A 20,679-nucleotide genomic window follows, 5' to 3' on the forward strand; every position below is an offset into this window, starting at 1 on the left:
GTTGTATATCACCTTTCAAAATTTTTTAACTTATTATTATGGCCAGTTTAAGCTCCAGAATATATAATTAGTGATTCTTCAGTAGGCTTCAAAAAGTTTTTCCTTTAAGAGGATATAAATTATTGACCCCCCCCTACACACCCCCCCTCCTTTTTATAACACCCTAGACCAAGCCAAACCACTTAATTTGAGCTCCACTACAATGACCAATTCAAGCTAAATGTATCAAGAAAAAAGAATCTTTGAAGTGTTAATGCTTCACTGTTCTTCTGTATTTATATGAATACTCCTTATGATAAAGGCTCAAAGTTTTAAAACTCTTTTTTTCCAGAGACACTTTTGTTGAGTGTATGAGGAGTCAGTTTAGATTGCATTTTTTAAACAAATGGTGTCAACATTTGTTTTGTCAAACTAAAATACAGAGCAGAGAGAACTAGAATTGAAACTTTAAGACAAACAAACGAGTTGATGTGTCTTCACAGAGTTTATCACCTGTAGGTTCTAGTTTCAGAGTATTAATGAAACCCAGCCTTCACATATCAGAACAGGCTTATTACCATTGAACATGGCCTCCTATGTTCACAGCTGCACTTCAAGAGAGCTGGACAGAATCAAAGAAGTGCTATTAAGTGAAATTATATACCAAAGCATTGTGCAGATGTGAGGAAAAATAAGGCTTTGCAATAGTGACAACCATGAAAACCCAGGATAAACAGCTTACTCAGACTATGTGCCATGTTACGCAAAACAGTTCTATTCAAACCTGAAAAATTAGAGCACAGGACCTATATTGAACCTGTTCTATGAAACATCTCTTTCCTTTCAACACAAACCCATTATAAATGTAAAGCAAGTTTTTATTTCATGGTTAGGTGTTCCAGTAGCTGTCCAACTTAAAATTACAGATGTTTAAGTGAGGCTCCAATGTGATTTTACAATATAAATACTAATAACATTGTAAGTTTGTTAAACTGTATATAAAAGTCTATGCATATACGTTGCTATTGCTATTTTCCTGGCTGATCAGTTTAAGGCATAGCTTGATCTAGGCAGTGTCTGGATGGTACCTTCTATTTTTAAAGGTACTGTATGTGTTCTCAAAAGAGGTACTTAATCAGCTGTTATGTCTATATATTGTTATATATTGTTACTCAGCATTTACAAAAACAGAGCAGCTTTATAACAGATTTCTTTGTAAAAGACCTGATAATCAAATGAGATGCTTGACCATATTCATAAAGCATTTGCCTTCAGACCACAATGTTTTCCTAATTCGAAAGCAATAGAATGCAGTTAGTATCCAAAACATGTTGCAACAATACATGTTGCATGTCTGCTACAGGTTGCTTGTGAATTTCCTTTTGATTTTGTAGTTTGTTTTGCTCGTTATTTCATCTACAAAAAAGCATGGCCTGAAATGTATGAAAGCTTCAGTGTTTTTATTATGGCACACCTAATTTGCCTTCCCTGGCAGATAGCTTTTAGAACAGCTACCTGTGCCAGAACAGGCAGTTAGCATTGACAAACAAGAATTAAAGTAGAAGCAGAGGCTGAGGCACCAACAGTGAAGAAAAACGGAGCCATCAAATTTCACATTTGGGTAGATTACGACCTTTGTTCTATCAACAGACCCTGGTCTTAACAAATAACTTAATCTCCTTGAGTAGATAAGCATATTGACTTAACGAATACCCCAAGAGAATTCATGGGGAATTCAATTTGACATCAGCATCCCTACATTCCAGCATCCAACCTCTCAAACTTAAATTGAATGATTGCTGATAATTTCTTGATGAATGAATACCCTTTTGTCAAATGTTTGTGACTTTGACTAAATATGTAAATCTTTTTTAAATATAACTTTTGTAATAAAGCCAAGATATTATCAAGGGGGATAGAGTGGGAAACAATCTATTTAATCCCTACCTTCCATTTGTTCATTTGTTATAAACATGGGTTATTGGTATAGAGTCAGTTCATTTTCATATTGAATAAATGCACATTCAATTAATTGTCAATCCATTTACAAATTAGATAAAAGAACAATGAGAATGGCACATTTGCAGACGTACATATTAGCGCCCTCCATTTGCAACATTATTCATTATTTTGCTGCGTACCAATAATAAATTAATTAATGTATTAAATGTTATGAAGTATAGAATACTTCATTGAAATAAAATATTTCTTTTGAGAACACATTCAGTACATTAAGAATTGGAAGGTTCCTGATAAAGGATACCATGGTCAGTCTCAAGTTTGAAAAATCTGCTGAGTTTTAATGGCTGAGATGGTAGAAAATGTGTCCATGAGCCAATAATCCCCACATTACACTGCAAAGCTGCCCTGTATGGCAAAATGGTAAACCCATCTTGCATCAAGATTGCTAAAGCATTTGTGATACTACAAAACTGTGGAAAAATGGCCTGGTTCCCAGATGAGACAAAATTTGAACTTTTTGATCTAAATGTTAAGCGTTATGTCTGGTACAAACCCAACGTAGCATTCACCAGTGTTCACCAGTCAACACTATCCATACTGTCAAGCATAGTAGTGGAAACATTATGTTATCCTCTTTCACTCATAAAAGTGTTCGGTCTAAGCATTTACATTTTGACTAAAAATATTCTCTAGAAGGGGGTAAATGTCCAGTACATGTAACTTACAATCATGATTGAGACATCTTTATTCTCACTTTTTAGAACTAATAAAGATTTTGGAAATTAGGCAAGGGTTTCATAGCTCAAAGTAGTGTCATACGTTTTGCAAACAAGGCTTACTGCGTCAATAATTTAAGCCTCTGAGAGAACATTTGGCTCGTTCTACTGTTGCTACAATATTACTGTTGTAGCTACCAAGAAGAGAGAGATTGTTAATGGGATTGAAGCCTGCATATTCTTTAATTAACCTAAGTGCTGGTAGAGCTTGATTGCATTTAATTGTGCATTTTATTATCTATTTAAAATATGATATATAGCAATGATGTATAGCTAGAGTGTTTGGACTAGCAAGAAGATTCCAGGATGTACAAACTATTCAATTAATTTGAGCATATCTAGTACATCAGACAAGGAGTGATTTAATGCACTACTACTGCACAGTGACTCCCACATGTCATCCACGTGGGTGCAGCACCTGATCGTTATTATTGTTTCTTTTCACAGCCTTTGTGACTTCTGAAAATAGTAGCACAGATCATAATGAATAACAATTGTCACAACTGTAGTCTTTCACCCTTAAGGGCGCGCCTTTCACTTCGGACTCGATTTTGTGCACCTGTCCCCTGTTCCCAGTCCACCTTAAAAGCCAGGCGCTGACGTTAATCTGGGTTCTGCATCTGATCTCTGTATCATGCGAGTCCGGGACCTGGAAGCACCTGGTCCCGTTAAGGTTTTATTTTCTGATCCCGTTCCCCTCCTGCTGGTTCCGACCCGGTTCCAGTTTTTATCTTGTTTGTTCTCGGATGGACTCCCTGGCTTTGGACTTTGCTCGTGTTTGGATTCCCCCTTTGGATTGCTACTGGATTGTTCGCCCCGGACTCACCCCCCTGGACACCTGCGCACTTTGGACACGGACCCCCCCCCCCCCCTGTATTCATTCCCGATTCCTGCATGGCTTTTCTCCCCAGTGTTTCCTCACTACCCCGGATTGTGTCGTCCGCATAGGGTCTGGAAAGAACTGTTCCGTTACAAAAAATAATGGGCTACTTCTGCTTCTTATCTCTGGGTATGATTGGCGGACGTGAAGAGTATTTCTGTCCTGTGTTTCACCTTACATGAAGGTTTTAGCTTTCTGAAAGGCTAAAGAATAATGAAAAAGGTGTTATAAAAATCTGCTTCAGAATCCCGGTTATGAATTCTCAATCCTCAAAGCACATTGATTTAACTTCTTCCCCTCTCAAAATGAAAACCCCTCCAAAAAGTATTGCTTTGCAATCCTTTGGAAAGAAAAGCATTATGTAAATTCACAAGGGATTACTATTAAGCAAATATTATGACTATACAGAATGTTTAAAAAAACTGTTGATTAAGGAGATTATTCTACATGCGGCCTAAATCTACAACAGTGATATCTTCATTATAAATAATGTTTAAATATTCCTATCTGTGTAACAGCTATAATATCCTGATCTAAAAGGCATGGTTTAACCTGAATGGAGACTGTTTCTGAACGGTTACAAATTTCTGTACAGTTACAAATAGCTGTAGGTAGTTAACAACATCTACAACTGACAGATCTTGACATCAGTTGTGAACCAGTTTGGGAGGTGCTTTGAATGAAACAATTAGGAAGATGTCTACAGTTGTAGAGTGCTGCTAATGTTCATGGGGAAGAATGGTAAAAAAAGCTTTTTCTCATAATTTACATTGGTTTCCTCAAGGCATCTTTTATTTCAAGTATTGACCTTTGAATTCCAGAACGTATTTCAAAAGAGCCAAAATACCACCTATGCAGCTGTCCCATGAGTTTTACTCTTTGCTATAGAAACAAAGAGATCCTAAAACAGACCCCTTACAAACCTGAGATCAGAATATGACCCTCTTTTGTGTTTTTCTTATTATCTTGCAAAATTTGCTTTTCAGCTTTTTGGCAAACATTTGTCCAAGGATAAAAATGTACTCCAACACAAATACAGATCCATGCTTCATTCTATGATATCAAATTTAAAAAAGAGCATTGTTTCCATATTTTGATTTATTGTCCATCTCATCAAATATTTCTGTTTGTACCAAATAATCCGTTGGGGTTTTTGCATTAATCTGTTGTGAAAGCCCATTTCCTATCCACAATAAAAACTGGACACTTTACTTTATCTGAAAGTAAAAGTTCTATTCATATGAATACAGTTCAATGTGCAGTAGCAGGTTACATACATTTATATTACTAGATTATTTCACTGCATTTCTGCATTTCAAAAAGCTAAAAATAACTGTTACATAAATATGTATGCTTCATAAAATACAATATACAATATAATTTAATATTATTAATTTGCATATCAGATGGCTTTATCTAAACATTTGTCTGCTGTAGGTACTGTAACTAACAACAATAATAGTCTTTTTATAACCCAGCATCAATCGCATTTTTTGCTTATGATGGCAATAGCTCCTTTTACATAAGGCAATGTTTGCTATAGCTTTGGTTTTCAAAGGTTCAGCATAGCGCTTTTAGGACATTTTTAATTAAGATGCATTAGTAACAATGATTTAAATAATGAGTTGAATAAATAAGACCCAGCTATTAGAAAAGAGCTACTCCACTGTTTATTATTTTACATTATAATTATTGAAGAGAAAGCGACTGATGATGAGAGGCAGCAGCAGATTCAGACATGTATCTCATTTTTATCTTAATGAAAAACTTGACAGGTTAAAATATGTTCTTCTTATTTTTTTTTCTCCATATGCATTCCAGAAACAGGCCTGCAAGCCTCAGGAAAAGAACTTAAATATATGAACAGCTCCCAACTTTGTCCATCTAACAAACAAGCAAAACCAGAAAACCGTGTTAGTGAGGCTCTGAGATTAGCATGGGAATCCGCATTTACTTATACAGTACCTCTGTGTGAATGGAGCTATCTGATTTAGCTGGGATTATACTTTTTTGACAGCCAAATACAAAAGAGGCTTTGCCTATCTCTCCACCCACATCTCCCCATGATTAAATACAAAATGTCTTCTGCTAGGCGCAGAAACCACTCGGGGGAGAATCAGTGACTCAGTCTGCGATCTCTTCATTAGTCACTCATACCCTTCTAGCTTCAGGTATTGGTTATTCAGACTCCCACCCCTTCCATAAAAATCAGGTTGAAAATTTAAACATTTTTTGCCTAAAGAAATAACATATGTACAGATCCAATCACTCATCACTATCATCCACCACACCCAGAATTCAAAGTTGTTCAGTTTCTAAAAAAATACTGTACAAACATGCCACCTCTCTCACTCTTTCATCTTTTCTCACTCTTGCAAACATATCTTTGAGTTCCCCACGGATTAACTGTACAGGGACCAGGAAGTCTAGTCCTTGCAATAAGCCATAGGAAAGAAGGTAAGGTTAACTGTATGTGTTATGTTACCTTTTTCAAGCAGTTTGAGTTCACATAATGTTGAACTCTTGTGGGGCACTACTACTGTTGTACTCCTTCAGATGGATGTGTTACCTTTTGCTTGGGGAAACTTTGCTTCCTCTGCAGGATTATTTTTTGACTAATTTGTGAGTTTTTCTTTTTGGAATGTCCCTCTTTAAAATCAGGTATGACTCATCCGTTTTTGTGGAATAACAACCAAGGTGTGTGATTAAAGATGTGATTCAGAAAATCAGTTTATTGGAAACAGTACTTTGCAATTGTTTTTCATCTTCTGAGGTTCTTCAAAATTTCTATGGAAAACAAAATACACTAATTTGTAATTCCTGAGTAGTGTTTTTTGAAGTAGAAAAACGGCATGACATTTTCAGCCCAGACTTAAAGTATGTGTCATTAAAATAAACTGTGATTTTAAGGAATGTAAAGGAACTATGTGGATATTTTGCTCAGTCCCTGAAGTTTTAGAATATAAAAAATCACAATGATTTCTTACTTAGAAAAATCGGAGACTATGTATTAATCTGTTTTATGCAGAAAAAATATATTAAAAATGTAAACACTCATGTAAATCCCAAAAATAGTTATTAATGATTTCCTATTACATACATTTTGTGTATCACTTTACTTTGTTAATAATGTGATGCTCATTTCTCTGTCAAATTAATAATAATTTGAGATCTCTTAGATTTGCAACAAGCTAATGGGGGCATAGAGAGGACTGAAAATGACTGAAAAATGATTTGGTATATAGTCTTTCCTGTATTTTTTTTCTTTGCAATATTTTGTTTTTATTCCTGACACCTAAAATGAGCTGTGATAAGTCTTTGCTCTGTAGCATGAGATGAAAGAGCAATGCCTTTTATCATTATAATGCATGGCTGTGGAGCACTGGCTACAATTTACATGTAATTCCTGACTAAACTTTTGCCAGTTTCTGTAGGAAAATGGTGCTATGTGAGTCCATCCCACTTCCAACATTTTAAAATGACTACGTTTTAAGCATTTTTAAAACCAAATATGTCCTAACATTGTGAGTTACATGTTATAAACTGTCAAACACAACTTTATTATTTCAAATAAAGTAATTCCAGTTGATTCTGTTAATAATTTAGTCCACTTAAAGCTTTGGTGGATTCCACACAGAAAAATATAGAGTTTTTTAAACCTATGTTACTTTACAAAATATGGCTCCTAGTCAGTTGTGAAAGACGTAGAACCCAGAGATTTAACCAAGTATGCCATCCACTTGTAGGCCAGAACAGAACTGACACCTTCAGATAAATGGATCTGAAAACGTAAAAGAAACAGAATATTTTGCGAAATGTGCAAGACATACACACATTGGAAGTTCAAAGTTGTTTTTTATTTATTTTTCGAGTTAGCCAATTCACCTTTACAGTATGTACTGTAGATAGGATTATCTGTTAAATAAATCATCAACTGCTGTGATAATCCCATATCACTTTAAAGCAGCTTTTGGCTGTGTTGTGTGAAATGAAAGATGTCATCTCATAACATGAAAATAGGTTAAGGTTGTCAGGAAAAAAACAATCTTGTTTTCTTTACATTCAACATAGCTGGAATTGTTCTAACGAGTTACACCATCATAATCCGTGCATTACAAGGGACATTTGATTCCCTCTGTACATAGGCTCTGAATTTCCAGCGACCACGAATGGGAATTAGCAGTTAGAAGATGGATGGAACCTCCATTCCCATCTTAGATAGTGCCATGACCAGTGTAGGCAGAGTATTCCAAGTTCCATGTGCTGCTTTTTTCAGCAGAGAAAGCAGGAGTGATGAGTGATTTAAGTGAGTACCTTGTTTAGTGTCCTCTTGTGGGACATTTTGTACTAGAATTTGCTGAGAACTAGTGAAAATAAGCATCACTTTGCATTCAATAGGTATTTTAATATCTTAGTTTTTGGCACAATACAAACCTAATGCATAGTTTTCTCTGTAACATCCTGAATTCAGTGACAATCTATATTTTGTTCTTAGTCATTTTGTTCTTATGTAAAATTATAGTCATACTAATGTGGCCAGCAGCCATATCACTCTGCAACTCATAACTGGCAACCCACTGAAGCTAAGCAGGTGTGAGCCTGGTCAGTACCTGGATGGGAGACCTCCTGGGAAAAACTAAGGTTGCTGCTGGAAGAGGTGTTAGTGGGGCCAGCAAGGGGCGCTCACCCTGCAGTCCATGTGGGTCCTCATACCCCAGTATAGTGATGGGGACACTATACTGTAAAAAGGCGCCGTCCTTCGAATGAGACATAAAAGCGAGGTCCTGACTCTCTGTTGCCCATCCCAGGGCATTTCTCGAAGAGAGTAGGGGTGTTACTGACCCCTGGCCATATTTCCCATTGGCCCTTACCAATCATGGCCTCCTAATAACTAGCTTCATTAGTTCTCCTCCCACTAATAGCTGATGTGTGGTGAGCGTTCTGGCACACTATGGCTGCTGTCGCATCATCCAGGTGGAGCTGCACTTGGCTGGTGGTGGAGGGGAGTCCCCATTACCTGTAAAGCGCTTTGAGTGGAGTGTCCAGAAAAGCACTATATAAGTGTAAGAAATTAATTAATGAAACTCAGTTGATAAAGAGCTGTTATGGTGCCTCTGGCTTCACAAAGTCTTCAAGATGATTCTTCTCTCTTATTAAACATTATTATTTGACATGCTGCACAAATTTTGAATTTCACTTCAGGTCACAAAACATTTTATAGCTCCTTTACAGTTCCTTACATCAGATGCATTAGATACAGTAGTCTCCAAATATCTTAATATCATTTGATGAACTGAACAAAATGTGAGACAGAAGCAAATCCAAAGCTAAAGACCTGCATGACTTTCAGAACTACATAGACAGAAATTTTTATCGTTATCACTAGTTCACTTGACTGACAATTTTATTCAAAGCAACTTACATGTGAGCCCGTTCATAGAGTTCTGAACGTTAATAGAGCAATTCAGGTGATGTACATTACTCAAGGGTAAAAAAGCAGTGCCTCATCTTGAATTTTAACTCACAAATGTTCAATACCAGTTCTAACTAGGACCCCAGGAGCAATAGAAATAAACCCAGCCTGAGGCATCACAGCTTGATTCCTATTCTTCACAAATCACATTTTTTTTTACTACTTGAGTTTCACTTTTCTGATCTTCCCACTTTCCTAGTGGGAATGTCCAAAAATGTAATTTGTGTTTCCTTCAAACACATTATATATTCCCATTTGACTTGGAAATAAACTAGTTCTGTTTGGAAAAATCTTTTTTTCCATATGCCCCAGACACATACTGTAAGGTCACAAATTCCTGGTGATACCAGAGCAATTTTTGAAAATGCCTACTGTAGTTTTTAGCCTGTTATCCTTTCGAAACCAGTTTTCCGATGTTGAAGAAAACTCAGTCTTCACTCAGGTTGGGAGATTGTCAAACAGAGATCTTAATTCAATCAGCTGAAGGGGAGCATATCACAGGGAAAGGGTTTCCTCTTGCACTCAGTATGCTCACTGGACTGAAGTTACACTTTCCTTTTTATACATTAAAAGTAGGCAAGACTTTAACATATCAAAGGAACATAGAGGGAAAGGGGCAGTGTCAGAAGTCAAACAAACAGGACAGGAAGATGCCATTTGGCATCCTGCAATCTGTTTCATTTCTCTCTGGTTGAATGGGTGTGAAGAATCACAGACTCGGTCTTCCACACCGACTACACATTTAGATTAACATTTCTTATGTCCTCTTCCTTGTGGGATACCAACCATTCCATAAGTCTTAAGATTTATGGTGAAGGATACCATATTCATAATTTGATGACATGTCATTGATAAACCATTTATGTTCAATTAATACAAAAGGTATGAATACAATTAGAAATAGTGGTAATTGTTTTTTAAATTTGTATTGTGGGTGTATTCAGTCCCCCTTGTATATTTTTTATTACATTATAAGTCATAAATGTTGAAAAACTTAGGCCTATGCCTTCATTTTCTTTGCTAAATCAACTTTTAGTTAAAGCTTATCAAAGCTATGAATAAATCTGATAAGTATAATCTATTTTAATAGATGTAAAAACTGTAAATATGTCTAAATGAAAGAAAAGAAAATGGAAAAATTTGAATCTTGAATGGAAAGTTTTAAAAAGTTAGAATGGAAAATGGAATGCTGGTAACCCTTAAGATCTGGAATTAGTTACCCTTTGTTCTGAATCACTGGTCTCCAGCTTGGAGTCCCAGAGTTTTGGGTTGTAGAGTGCACAAGTCCAATTGGTGGGTGAGATGTGTCTTTAGCCATTGTCTAAAATAAGGTTAATAAATTATGATGGCAATTAATCTATTCAAGTAAGTTCTGAATTGGCTGGACTTCATATCATAAATTCCTATAGCTTTCTAAGATGAGGGTTGTTTGCTTGGTGACTTCACAATCTTCATTATGTCTGAGAACACAAATAAAAAGGGACATATAAACTAAAGAATTGAAAGTAAAAATTCTTGCATGTCACTCAAAGCAATAAGAATGTGTCTTTTTATCTCAACGAAAAAGGAAGTTATATGTCTTAGACACACACACAAACCACCCCCTCCTGTCCTAGTAATCAAAAGCTCCCTGCTGAAAAAAGACTTTTAGTATTTTTGGAAGTAGTTACTTGACCTTTATTTTTAATTTCCCTTTATTTTTTATTATGTAAAGCATTGTCTCACAGATTCCTTCTCAGGACCTATCATGTCTTCTGATTTCAACATTACACAAGGAGTAATGGCATCTGCTTATACGATTTATATGCATTACTTGTGTGATTACTTTAGACGGACTGAAGATGTGTTATACAAGCTCATCCTTGTACAGGCAGCAATGCTGTGTAAATAGGTCACTGCCACAGAAGAGTATTTTTTTAGCAGAAAAGACACAGTATTGAATAAACTGGTTCCTGAGCCAGTTTCTGTGTCTTGTGGATTCTATTTGTTTTCCTGTGGGGGCTCAAGACCTTCATTCCTATGATAGGATTTCATGGACCTAGAGGAGTTCTAAAGAAATGCTTCTTCTCACAGTTGCACAGGGAGAATGTCTAAGAAAATACAGCATGTTCAATGTACTATATGTGAGAGGTATAAATTAAACTAATGATAAATTGCAGAACAAATGATTTAGTAATTAACGGGTTTTATTTGTATCCTATTGTGATCATTTTTACTTGTTTTAACTGTGAATTTAAGCTTTTCACTTGCTTAATGACTAAATAGACAAAGGGTATTCAGTTATTTAATGTACACAATTAAAAAGTATGAGAGGAATAGTTAATTAAATTAATTAATTAAAACCTCTCCTGTGCCATTTGAAAAAGTTAAGGTTTGGAAATGTTAGCTTTCTCCGCAGAACCATTTTAGTGTAATTAAGTTTTTTCTTTGGCATAAAAGAAATGGGAGCCTCCCCATTTCCATCATTCATATTTTTCTAAACTGTGACAATAGAGTCTGCATGCCCTGTGTTGCTTTTGTTCAGCACAGGAAGAAAAACAATGCAGTGAAGTTTGCTAGTATTCAGTGACAAATAACTTGTTATTATCCTGTTATTATTATTAATTTCATTTGCACTTTTATCCATGTTTACCTTTTTATACAGTTGCACTCTTTATTGCAGCCAATTTAAAGTGAAGTGCCTCGCTCAAGTGAACATTAGCACTGGATTGTGAACCCAGTTCTGAGTCAATAACCCTAACCACGTCTCACAGATGATTTTTATGTTTTCAGAAACGTTTTGTACTAGAAGTGACTGATACACATGTATCAACAAAGCTTATTGAATAGAATTCAATATAATAAGTATTTTACTTATTGAAAATAATTATTTTCTCAATACAACAATACCTTGTATTTTCTTCTGGGAAGGAATTAAGATCAAAACTTAACTCAAATGAAATTCATGAGTTCTAGATCTAGCGCTTAACTGCTATTCATTGCTTAGAAGAAATCTCAATCATACAGAAAGCTGCCATCCATCTTCGGTTAAGAAATTTCATTTGCCAGCTGTTTCCCACTTCTGATTTAATCTTTGATCTTTATATCACTTAACAACTAAATATTTTACTGAATTCCTCACATCTAGATGGGCAAGGCCTCTCATTTGTAACCTTTCATATGTTTTTTTATGATTTGAAAATATTTTAGCAGTTTTCTTAATAAATGTCAAGCCAAAGATAAAGGTTACAGTGTGTAGTGGGTTGGTACATTAAACAGTATAGCCTCAAGGAAAACATAACTTGTATTGGTTTATTTATTCAGGTGGGTAGCTGCGTCAGCATGCGTAGGCTGCAAAGGAACAAGTAATAGGTTTATTCCATGCTGAAAAAAAGAAGAAAGAGAACACAACATTTCGGCCGTGGAGCCTTCTTCAGGTGTGAAGAAGGCTCCAGGGCCGAAACGTTGTGTTCTCTTTCTTCTTTTTTTCAGCATGGAATAAACCTATTACTTGTTCCTTTGGTTTATTTATTGTGGTTTCTGGTTTTCAATCAGTATAATTTCCTTAGAACAGATTTCACACCTGGGTGCCCTGAACCAGTTATCTTTCTACATGAATAGACTAGGCTTCATTCTTTTCAGTTAACAGATAATATACAGTAGAGTCAGATAAAGCTGATTTCTCATAAAATTTTGTTTGCTAATACAGATGAAAAAGATTGGATGAAAAAGAATGGGTGGTAAAAAAGCTCAAGTAAAATTCAGTGTCTGTGTCCCACACTAGAATTCCTTCCCCTTGGGAAGAAATATCTGAAAGCAAAACATTGGTGTTAACAAAAAGAGGACAACGGTTTTGCCACGTGAGGCTGAAAATAACACCTTCACCTTAAACAATATGGTGTCTTTAAATTTGTCGATAATGTCATTTTGGATTGGATTTATAAACTGGTGGGAAGGAGTAACAAAACTAAATAAACAGCTTCAAGGCACTCTCCTAATCGACACAAGAATGTAAATGGTAGATGTCTAATTTTCACCCCTCAGTCACCTCTTAAATGTAAAAATGTCTCTTTCTTTAGCAGATTTGAATTGTCAAAGTTACATAGTGTATTTTGTGAAATATTTGGAAAATGAATTTCCCCTCCCCAGTCAGGTTCACCGGGATTCTTCGGTATGTCTGGAGTCTACATAGCCAGAGGATGCATTCCTTTTGTCATTCACAAACAGGAAGTTGTACTGCTCTTAAAGCGAAGACTCAGCTTTAAGACTCATAGTTTTTCTGTCTGTTAACCTGTGCTGTCCAGGTGGACCTCACAATGGCCTTGCTTCCTGACATGAACTCTTCTCGTTGTAAAAAAAATGTGCCCTGTTTTCTGCAGGGACTTTCTCTTGTGGACCTGAAAATGTTTCGCAAGAAAAAGAAGAAGAGGCCCGAAATCTCAGCACCGCTGAACTTTCAACACCGGGTTCACACCTCCTTCGACCCCAAACAGGGGAAGTTCATCGGCCTCCCCCAGCAATGGCAGAGTCTCATCGAGACCCTCAGAAGGCCCAAGCCCATGGTAGATCCCTCCAGAATCACTAATGTGGATCTGAAACCAAAGAAGGTAAGTTGTGTTAGTGTTTTTTCACATTTGTGAAGAAAGAATTGCACTTTGTTTATTGCTCCAAATACATGGACAGTGTAAACTGCAACAAGGTTTAGGACTGCGACTTGTCTACCTCTTGGGTATTAAAGTTCAAGCCTCTATCGACAATTGATAGTTAGGTAATTATAAAGCCTTGCTTGTAAACAGAGAGTTAAACAGTGATTTTTACCTAAAGTTTTGAAAAGTTTTAGACAGAATTTATCTCAGGTTAGATAAAAGTGAAACAATGCTTTTTGAAACAGAAAAAGGTTTTTACAGTTGTCTTGCCAGTTCAATCCTGTGCTGCCATGGATACTGATTCAGTATCAGTAGATATTCAGTCTTCAACCTTGTTTTTTTAAATATCTGAGAAGAATTATCTTGCTACAGCAGTTGCATTGAGCTAAGATCATGTCTTTGGAAAACGTGTTTAAGAGTTGAAAGCCATCTGACAAATGTAGTAGTTCTTTTTTGCACGGGACAGCTATACATACATATTGTCCATGAAAAATCCAGCAGGATGTTAGATCTAACTGCTCTATATAGGTAATTTGTAATAAGCAATAAGCATTCACAGTAGATGTCAAAATCAGCAAAAAAAGTTGCACTTACAGCTTTTATTCAGCAATATACATGCAAGCAGGCAAAGATGACAATCAGTCATTGTATTCCTACACACTGAGGTTCAGCTCTAAGCCAGGGAAAAACTTGGACACAAACCTAATTTTAAAGTTTAAATGTTTTTACTTTCTTTTTTACTTTTACTTTTTAAGTATAAATCCTTCTATTACTATTTTTCAATATGGAAAGAAATAGACAGTTTTTCACATAAACAGTATAACAGACATCCATCAGAATTTATTTGAAATTATTCCTTCTATATTCAGGCTTTTTTAGTATGCAATTTTGCACTCTCTGTTCATTCTGATGTTGATTGACAAAAGTAATTAATTTCACCATAAGTGGCTGCATATTTTAAATTTATAAATGCAAATGTGGTTTAGTGATAAGACAAACTGAATTTGGAACATTTTCATTGCAACTGCATTATAAAGTCTGTGCCACTATAGTTTTTAGCTGTCCAATTACTTGATAACAGGTTGTGGAAATTTCCAGATAACAATGACCTATATGAAATTTGACACGTTTTATTTTCATTAAATATAAATGATACAAATGCGGACAAACTTGTTAGGGCAGATTTTTATAATATTTTCCAAAGACTTGGCTAACTCAAAAGGACAGTTTATGTGGAGAGTTTTTAAGTTATTGCCAAGCATTAAAACAATTATTGATGTGCTGTTAGGATTCCGCAATGTGAAAATATTTCTTGCCAATGGCTCTACTGCCACATTTTGTCTACCATACTGAAGGTGTCATTGTTTCCTTGAGAAGGCTGCACATTAAGCAACCAATTCTGAAGCCTCGCACCCATGATTTGATATGATGTATCTTACATATTAAGTCACATTTCACTATTCCTCCTGCTCTTGATAGGAACTGTAAAAGCATTCCAGGGAGATGTTGCAGAGATCTGCCAGTAGCTATGGTGACCAATGTTATCTATTTATAGCATGCTTTTTTATTTGGATGTATGCAGCAAACTGATTTCTATCTTAATTTTTTTTCACTCTCTTATTGTCTGAAACCCTCCTGGCGCAGTAAAATACCTGCAAATAACATTTAATATATTTTAAGGATGACCTATAAGCAGAGCTCTGAGTGAAAAAGTGAAACGAATTCTTTCAAAATTAACACTTGGGATAAATTCAATATGCCGAGAAGATAAATTTTTGTGTTACCTCACCACATCCCATTGTCATAAAAAATTACATTTCTATATGAAAGCTGTTGTCCTTCAGCCACAAGTTAATGCCGAGGAGTAGCTGTATTTTCGGGACCCTTCTTTCCGATGTTTTTTTCTGATTCTCCCATGCATGTGAAAGAGAAGGCGAAGAACAAAGTACTCTAGGAGAATATTGAAGCTGAATACACATGTTTGGCCCATAAAGTAGTAGGAGTTCAGTGTGGTACTCTTAGTTTTGTGTCTCAAATCCCATGCAATTCACCAAAAACAAGCATCACGTACTGTGGCATTGCATTATACAATACAAAGTTCATATGGTACATACAGCACATCCATACATTTTCTAACCTCTTTATTCAAGTCAGGGTCGCTGGGGAGATGGAGCCTAACCCAGCAATCACTGGGCGCAAGGCAGGATACAACCTGCATTGGATGCAAATCCATCGTAGGGCAGACAGACACAAATACAGACACATACATGAACACGCTCACACCAGGGGCAATTTTTGCAGAAGTCAATTAACCTACTATTACTTCTTTAGACTGTGGGAGAAAACCAGAGCACCCAGAGGAAACCCATGCTAACACGGGGAGAACATACCTACCCTACACATACAGTATACTATAATGCCTCAGGAATTGAAACCATGGCCCCAGAGCTGTATGAAAGCTTACCACTGCACAATTGTACCACCCGTATATAATATGTGTGGGTCGTAATTCCCCAGTATAGTGACGGGGATGCGATATTGTAAAAAGGCGCCGTCATTCAGATGAGATTTAAACCGAGGTCTTGACTCTCTGTGGTCATTAAAAATCTCAGAAAAGAATAGGGGTGTTAAAAATTCTCAAATAGAGTAGAGGTGTCCTGGCTAAATTTCCCATATTATTATTATAATAATATACACACGATCTGCACATACATGCATACTCCTGAAAATCATGAATAAAATTATAATCTGGATTTCTGTATGAAATAAGGTCTTGTGGGTGGCACATTGGAATGGCAGTTAGCAGTACTATTTCGTGCTGCTGGGGTCCTGTGTGCAACTTCAGCCCGGAGTGTCTTCTGTTTTGAGTTTGTTGAGTTTCTCCCTATGTCTGTGTGGGTTTTCTCCAGGTACTTCATTGTCCTCTTGCCTTACAAAGATAAAATGTCTAGGTTACTTTGTGTTTGTGAATGTTAACCAACTTTATTATAATAAGGAATAAGTAATAGGTTTATTCTATGCCAAAAAGAGAAGAGAGAAAACATGTTTCACAGCAAAAACATGTTTTCTCTCTTCTCTTTTCAGCATGGAATAAACCTATTACTTGTTCCTTTGCAGACTGTGCATGCTCACGCAGCTATCCACCTTTATTATAATAAATAATGTGTAAATAAAATGACTTGAAGTACATGTTTTGAACAGTAGATGGGGCTTTTGTTTCAATTTGCAAGGCACTGTAGTGACCACTTTCATAGAAAAGGCTGACCAAGACCATGAACAATGCCAAAAGGAATGTTAAGGTTGGTTTAAGAATTTGGGATTAAAATGTTAAATAGTGCAGTTCATGAAGTTCAAAAGTTTAGAATTTCCTCCCTAAATCTAACTTCCAATCCTCTCTGATTTTTTAAATATCTGAAAACAGTTAACAAAGGTATTCATCAGATTAATTATTAATAATCCACTAAATTTGGCAATAAACTGTGAAAACAAAGCAGATCCTAAAGACTGGGACTAAGACCCATTAACTCTCCTGTTGTCTCTTGAATGGGAAGGCTCTTTATCATGCAAATGACTACCTTCTGTGTGACATAGCACTTAATGCTTCCAGATGGAATGAACTCAGGCATGGCTCAAGGCAGTGTTTAAACCTCGATGTTGCCTTTCCTGATACACTGGAACTTTACATTGAGCTAAAAAGTCCAGGAGGCATTTTGTTGATAGAATGAAAAGTATTTCTGAACTCCACAAAAAATCAATTTGAAGACCTTGCTTCAGGGGCTTTGAAGTCAAGGATTTTTCTTTTTTCTTTCAAGCTTAATATTTAATATTATGCTATTTATGGTGACTGTTAATCATGTGCTGGTTGACATGTCCTTGGAAGGGTAGTTTCATGTAAACAATATTTTGCTTCAGCTCTGAGTTTTGTTTTTTAAAAATCAAACATTTGCTTTTAATAAGTACTCTAAGAAAGGGGTTGCTGCTTGTAGCGTAAGCCAAAATAACATGTATTCCCGACAGCCTGTTGCAGTCTTAACAAGCATATTTTTTCCCTGCTAAGGATATATCAGAGACAGTTCCCCTCCGTCTGAAATGCAAACATCTGTGTAAAAACTATTTTATTTTCTTTGAAAAGAAAAATCCAATCATGGCCTCCTAATAATCCCTATCTCTGAACTGGCTTCATTACTCTGCTCTCAACCCCACTGAAAGCTGATGTGTGGTGAGCGTTCTGGCACACTATGGCTGCCGTTACATCATCCAGGTGGGGCTGCACATTGGTGGTGGTGGAAGGGAGTCCCCATTACCTGTAAAGTGCTTTGAGTGGAGTGTCCAGAAAAGCACCATATAAGTGTAAGCAATTATTATTATTATTATAATTATAATTATTATTATAAATCCACTAAAATCAAGGGCATCCCACATTTTCACTGTAAAACATAAAGTATATAAGGAAAAGAAAGGAAACACAACATTTCGGCCGTGGAGCCTTCTTCAGGTGCACACCCAAAGAAGGCTCCACAGCTGAAACGTTGTGTTTCCTTTCTTCTCTTTTCAGCATGGAATTAACTTTTACTTGTTCCTTTGCAGCCTACACATGCTGACTCAGCTACCTACTTGAACTATACTATTTAAGTATAGATTTTCTTTCTTTTGTTTGTAATGTTTCAAAAATGTTTTCAATAGTAGTGCACATTTGGCAATATATTTATTTCACGAGGAATGACAAACACCCAAGATGAAAGTGTCATGGAGCAAAATGGCTGAGGGCTGGCCTCCCAGCCACAGGACAAGGAGACCAGGACCCCCATGCAGGGTGACCAAGGGGTAGCTGCAGAGGTGGAGATGGGATGGAGGGATGCAAGAGACAGGAGCGATTGCTAATTACTGACAGCTGAGTCTGATTGAGCTTGGTTGTTGTCATGCCTCCAGAACTTTTGTTATAAACTCCATGATGTACCATGCATCTTGTTAGTTAATTACACTAATGAGATTTCTGCTACCTGTTGACTGTGTAGCTTTTTGTCCTACTACAAAGCCACTGCAAACCTGCTTGCCCAGGTGTGACATAATTTGAAAAGGTTGTGAACAAAGATGTGGGCAAAACGTTTGTAATTTGCTTTTAAGTATAGAAAAGGGAGTATGGTGTCATACAGGGGATTTTCAAGGCTGGACACATTCAAACAAACCTCCAATTCATTGAAGAGAAAAAAACTGAATAAATCAGGGCATCTCTTTTCTGCGTTTGATTCGTGTAATCAACTAAAGGTTACAAGCTGAGTATGAAGAGAAAAAAAAAACTTCAGGGAAAAAGAAGTAATATGTGTCCTGACATTTACAGTGGTTAGGGTTATTGCGTTTCTGTACATTGTTCATTGTCTAACAATGTGATGACATTATTAAGTTGTGCAATGCAATGATAATGGTAGATAATGCCAAACTTTGCTGAACTGTTTTACACTAAACGTTTCTAGACTCTTTCAATGTACTACTCCCTGAAGATCACTGCATTATTGTCTGCTTAAAAAAGGATTTGCTTAGAATTATTTGATTTTTTCATCTGTAATTCCGGACTGTCGACAAAGTTTTAGGAGGTGAGAGGTGAGTAGGTCATGTTTCACCTCTATAGAACCTTTCTGCTGTACTGTACTGTATGTAGGTTTCAGAAAGAATGCCAGGATTCACAAGTTTTAAAGAAACCTTACAAAACTTGTAAAACTTCTACATAATTAGAAAGAATGGTAATGTAACTACTTTTTGAGAGTATTTTACACATCACTTTAAAATTCACCATGTTCATGTTTTCAATATTTCATTTAAATTAATATACTCAACAGGAAAAAAAAATCAAAGTTTGTTGTGCTAAAAGAACAAAAGTCAAGAGCAAATTCTTAAAATTAATTTTAAACATTGATCAAAATCTATGTAAGGAGGCTCGCGGTGACTGTAACGTTTAACTGTTTCAGACCATGTGAAATTCTTTGCGTATTGATGTCCAGGTTTCTTGGTGTAATTGAACTGTACTACTGTACATATGATAAGGATTTCATACATGGGGGTGGGGTGGTGGCGCAATGGCTGGAAAGTTCAAATCCTGCGGCTGGCAGAGGAATCCTACTCCGTTGGGCCCCTGAGCAAGGCCCTTAACTCCAACAGGGACGCTGTATAAATGGCTGACCCTGAGCTCTGACCCCAAGCTTCTCTCTCCCCATCTGTGTGTCTCATGGAGAGCAAACTAGGGTATGCGAAAAGACAAATTCCTAATGCAAGAAATTGTATACAGCCAATAAAGTGATCTTAATCTTAATTACACCTTGGACAAACAATGGGATGTTAAACTCAATAGGTGTGAGTCAAATTTAAAGAAAGGGTTTTGGTCCAGTATTAAAATTAAAAATTATATATAGGTCGATTGTGCTTTGAAACGGCTCTGTTTGTCCTAACATTTCAAAAAAGAGAAATGTTAGAGATCGAGAATTCATTTAAAAGGAGTTCCAGGCAAGTCCAGGCACAAATCATAAAAGCTCAAGACATACATACTGTATACAAGTTGACACATCAATTAAGCTTGATTCAAATGGGGCAAAAAAAAAGTATTTTCTTTGCTTTGAGGCATTTTGCCTCGTCTTTTAGAACTGCATTATGGGTTATTAAAATATTTGGGAATGTGTGCTCTGGAGTCGTATATAAAATTTGCCCACAGGTGTTCACTGGGTGTGAGATTGAGACAGGTATGAATCAAGAGGAAGAGAAACATGCAGAAAAGGAGATAGAGGTTAGAATGGTGGTGCTGTATAGTTATTTAATGCCATTTCAAAGCTGAAAATAAAATATCTTTGCTAAATCAATGAAAAAGATAAAAAAATTGTAAAACTTGTACTGTCCTTGTTCTAGGGATCCCTTCTGTGCTGCCATTTATGCTTTGAGAAAAAAACAAAGAGTAAATCTTTACTGTAAGTTACATTTAGCTCAAACTATTTGACAATG

At 36.2% G+C, this 20,679-nt stretch overlaps 1 protein-coding gene across 3 annotated transcripts in view; it reads left to right on the top strand.

Annotated features, from left to right (window-relative positions):
* pak6 (p21 (RAC1) activated kinase 6) overlaps positions 1-20,679 on the top strand; it is a 45,216-nt gene that overhangs the window by 10,204 nt on the left and 14,333 nt on the right. For all 3 annotated transcript variants that reach the window (XM_088648518.1, XM_088648520.1, XM_088648517.1), the window contains exon 2: positions 13,429-13,656. In XM_088648518.1, coding sequence (XP_088504644.1) covers positions 13,453-13,656 — 204 coding nt within the window. In that variant the 5' untranslated portion in view covers positions 13,429-13,452. The remainder of the gene's footprint in view (positions 1-13,428; positions 13,657-20,679) is intronic.

Source organism: Lepisosteus platostomus, chromosome 10 (assembly GCF_059453375.1).
Source record: "Lepisosteus platostomus isolate fLepPlt1 chromosome 10, fLepPlt1.hap1, whole genome shotgun sequence".
Taxonomy (NCBI): Eukaryota; Metazoa; Chordata; class Actinopteri; order Semionotiformes; family Lepisosteidae; genus Lepisosteus; species Lepisosteus platostomus.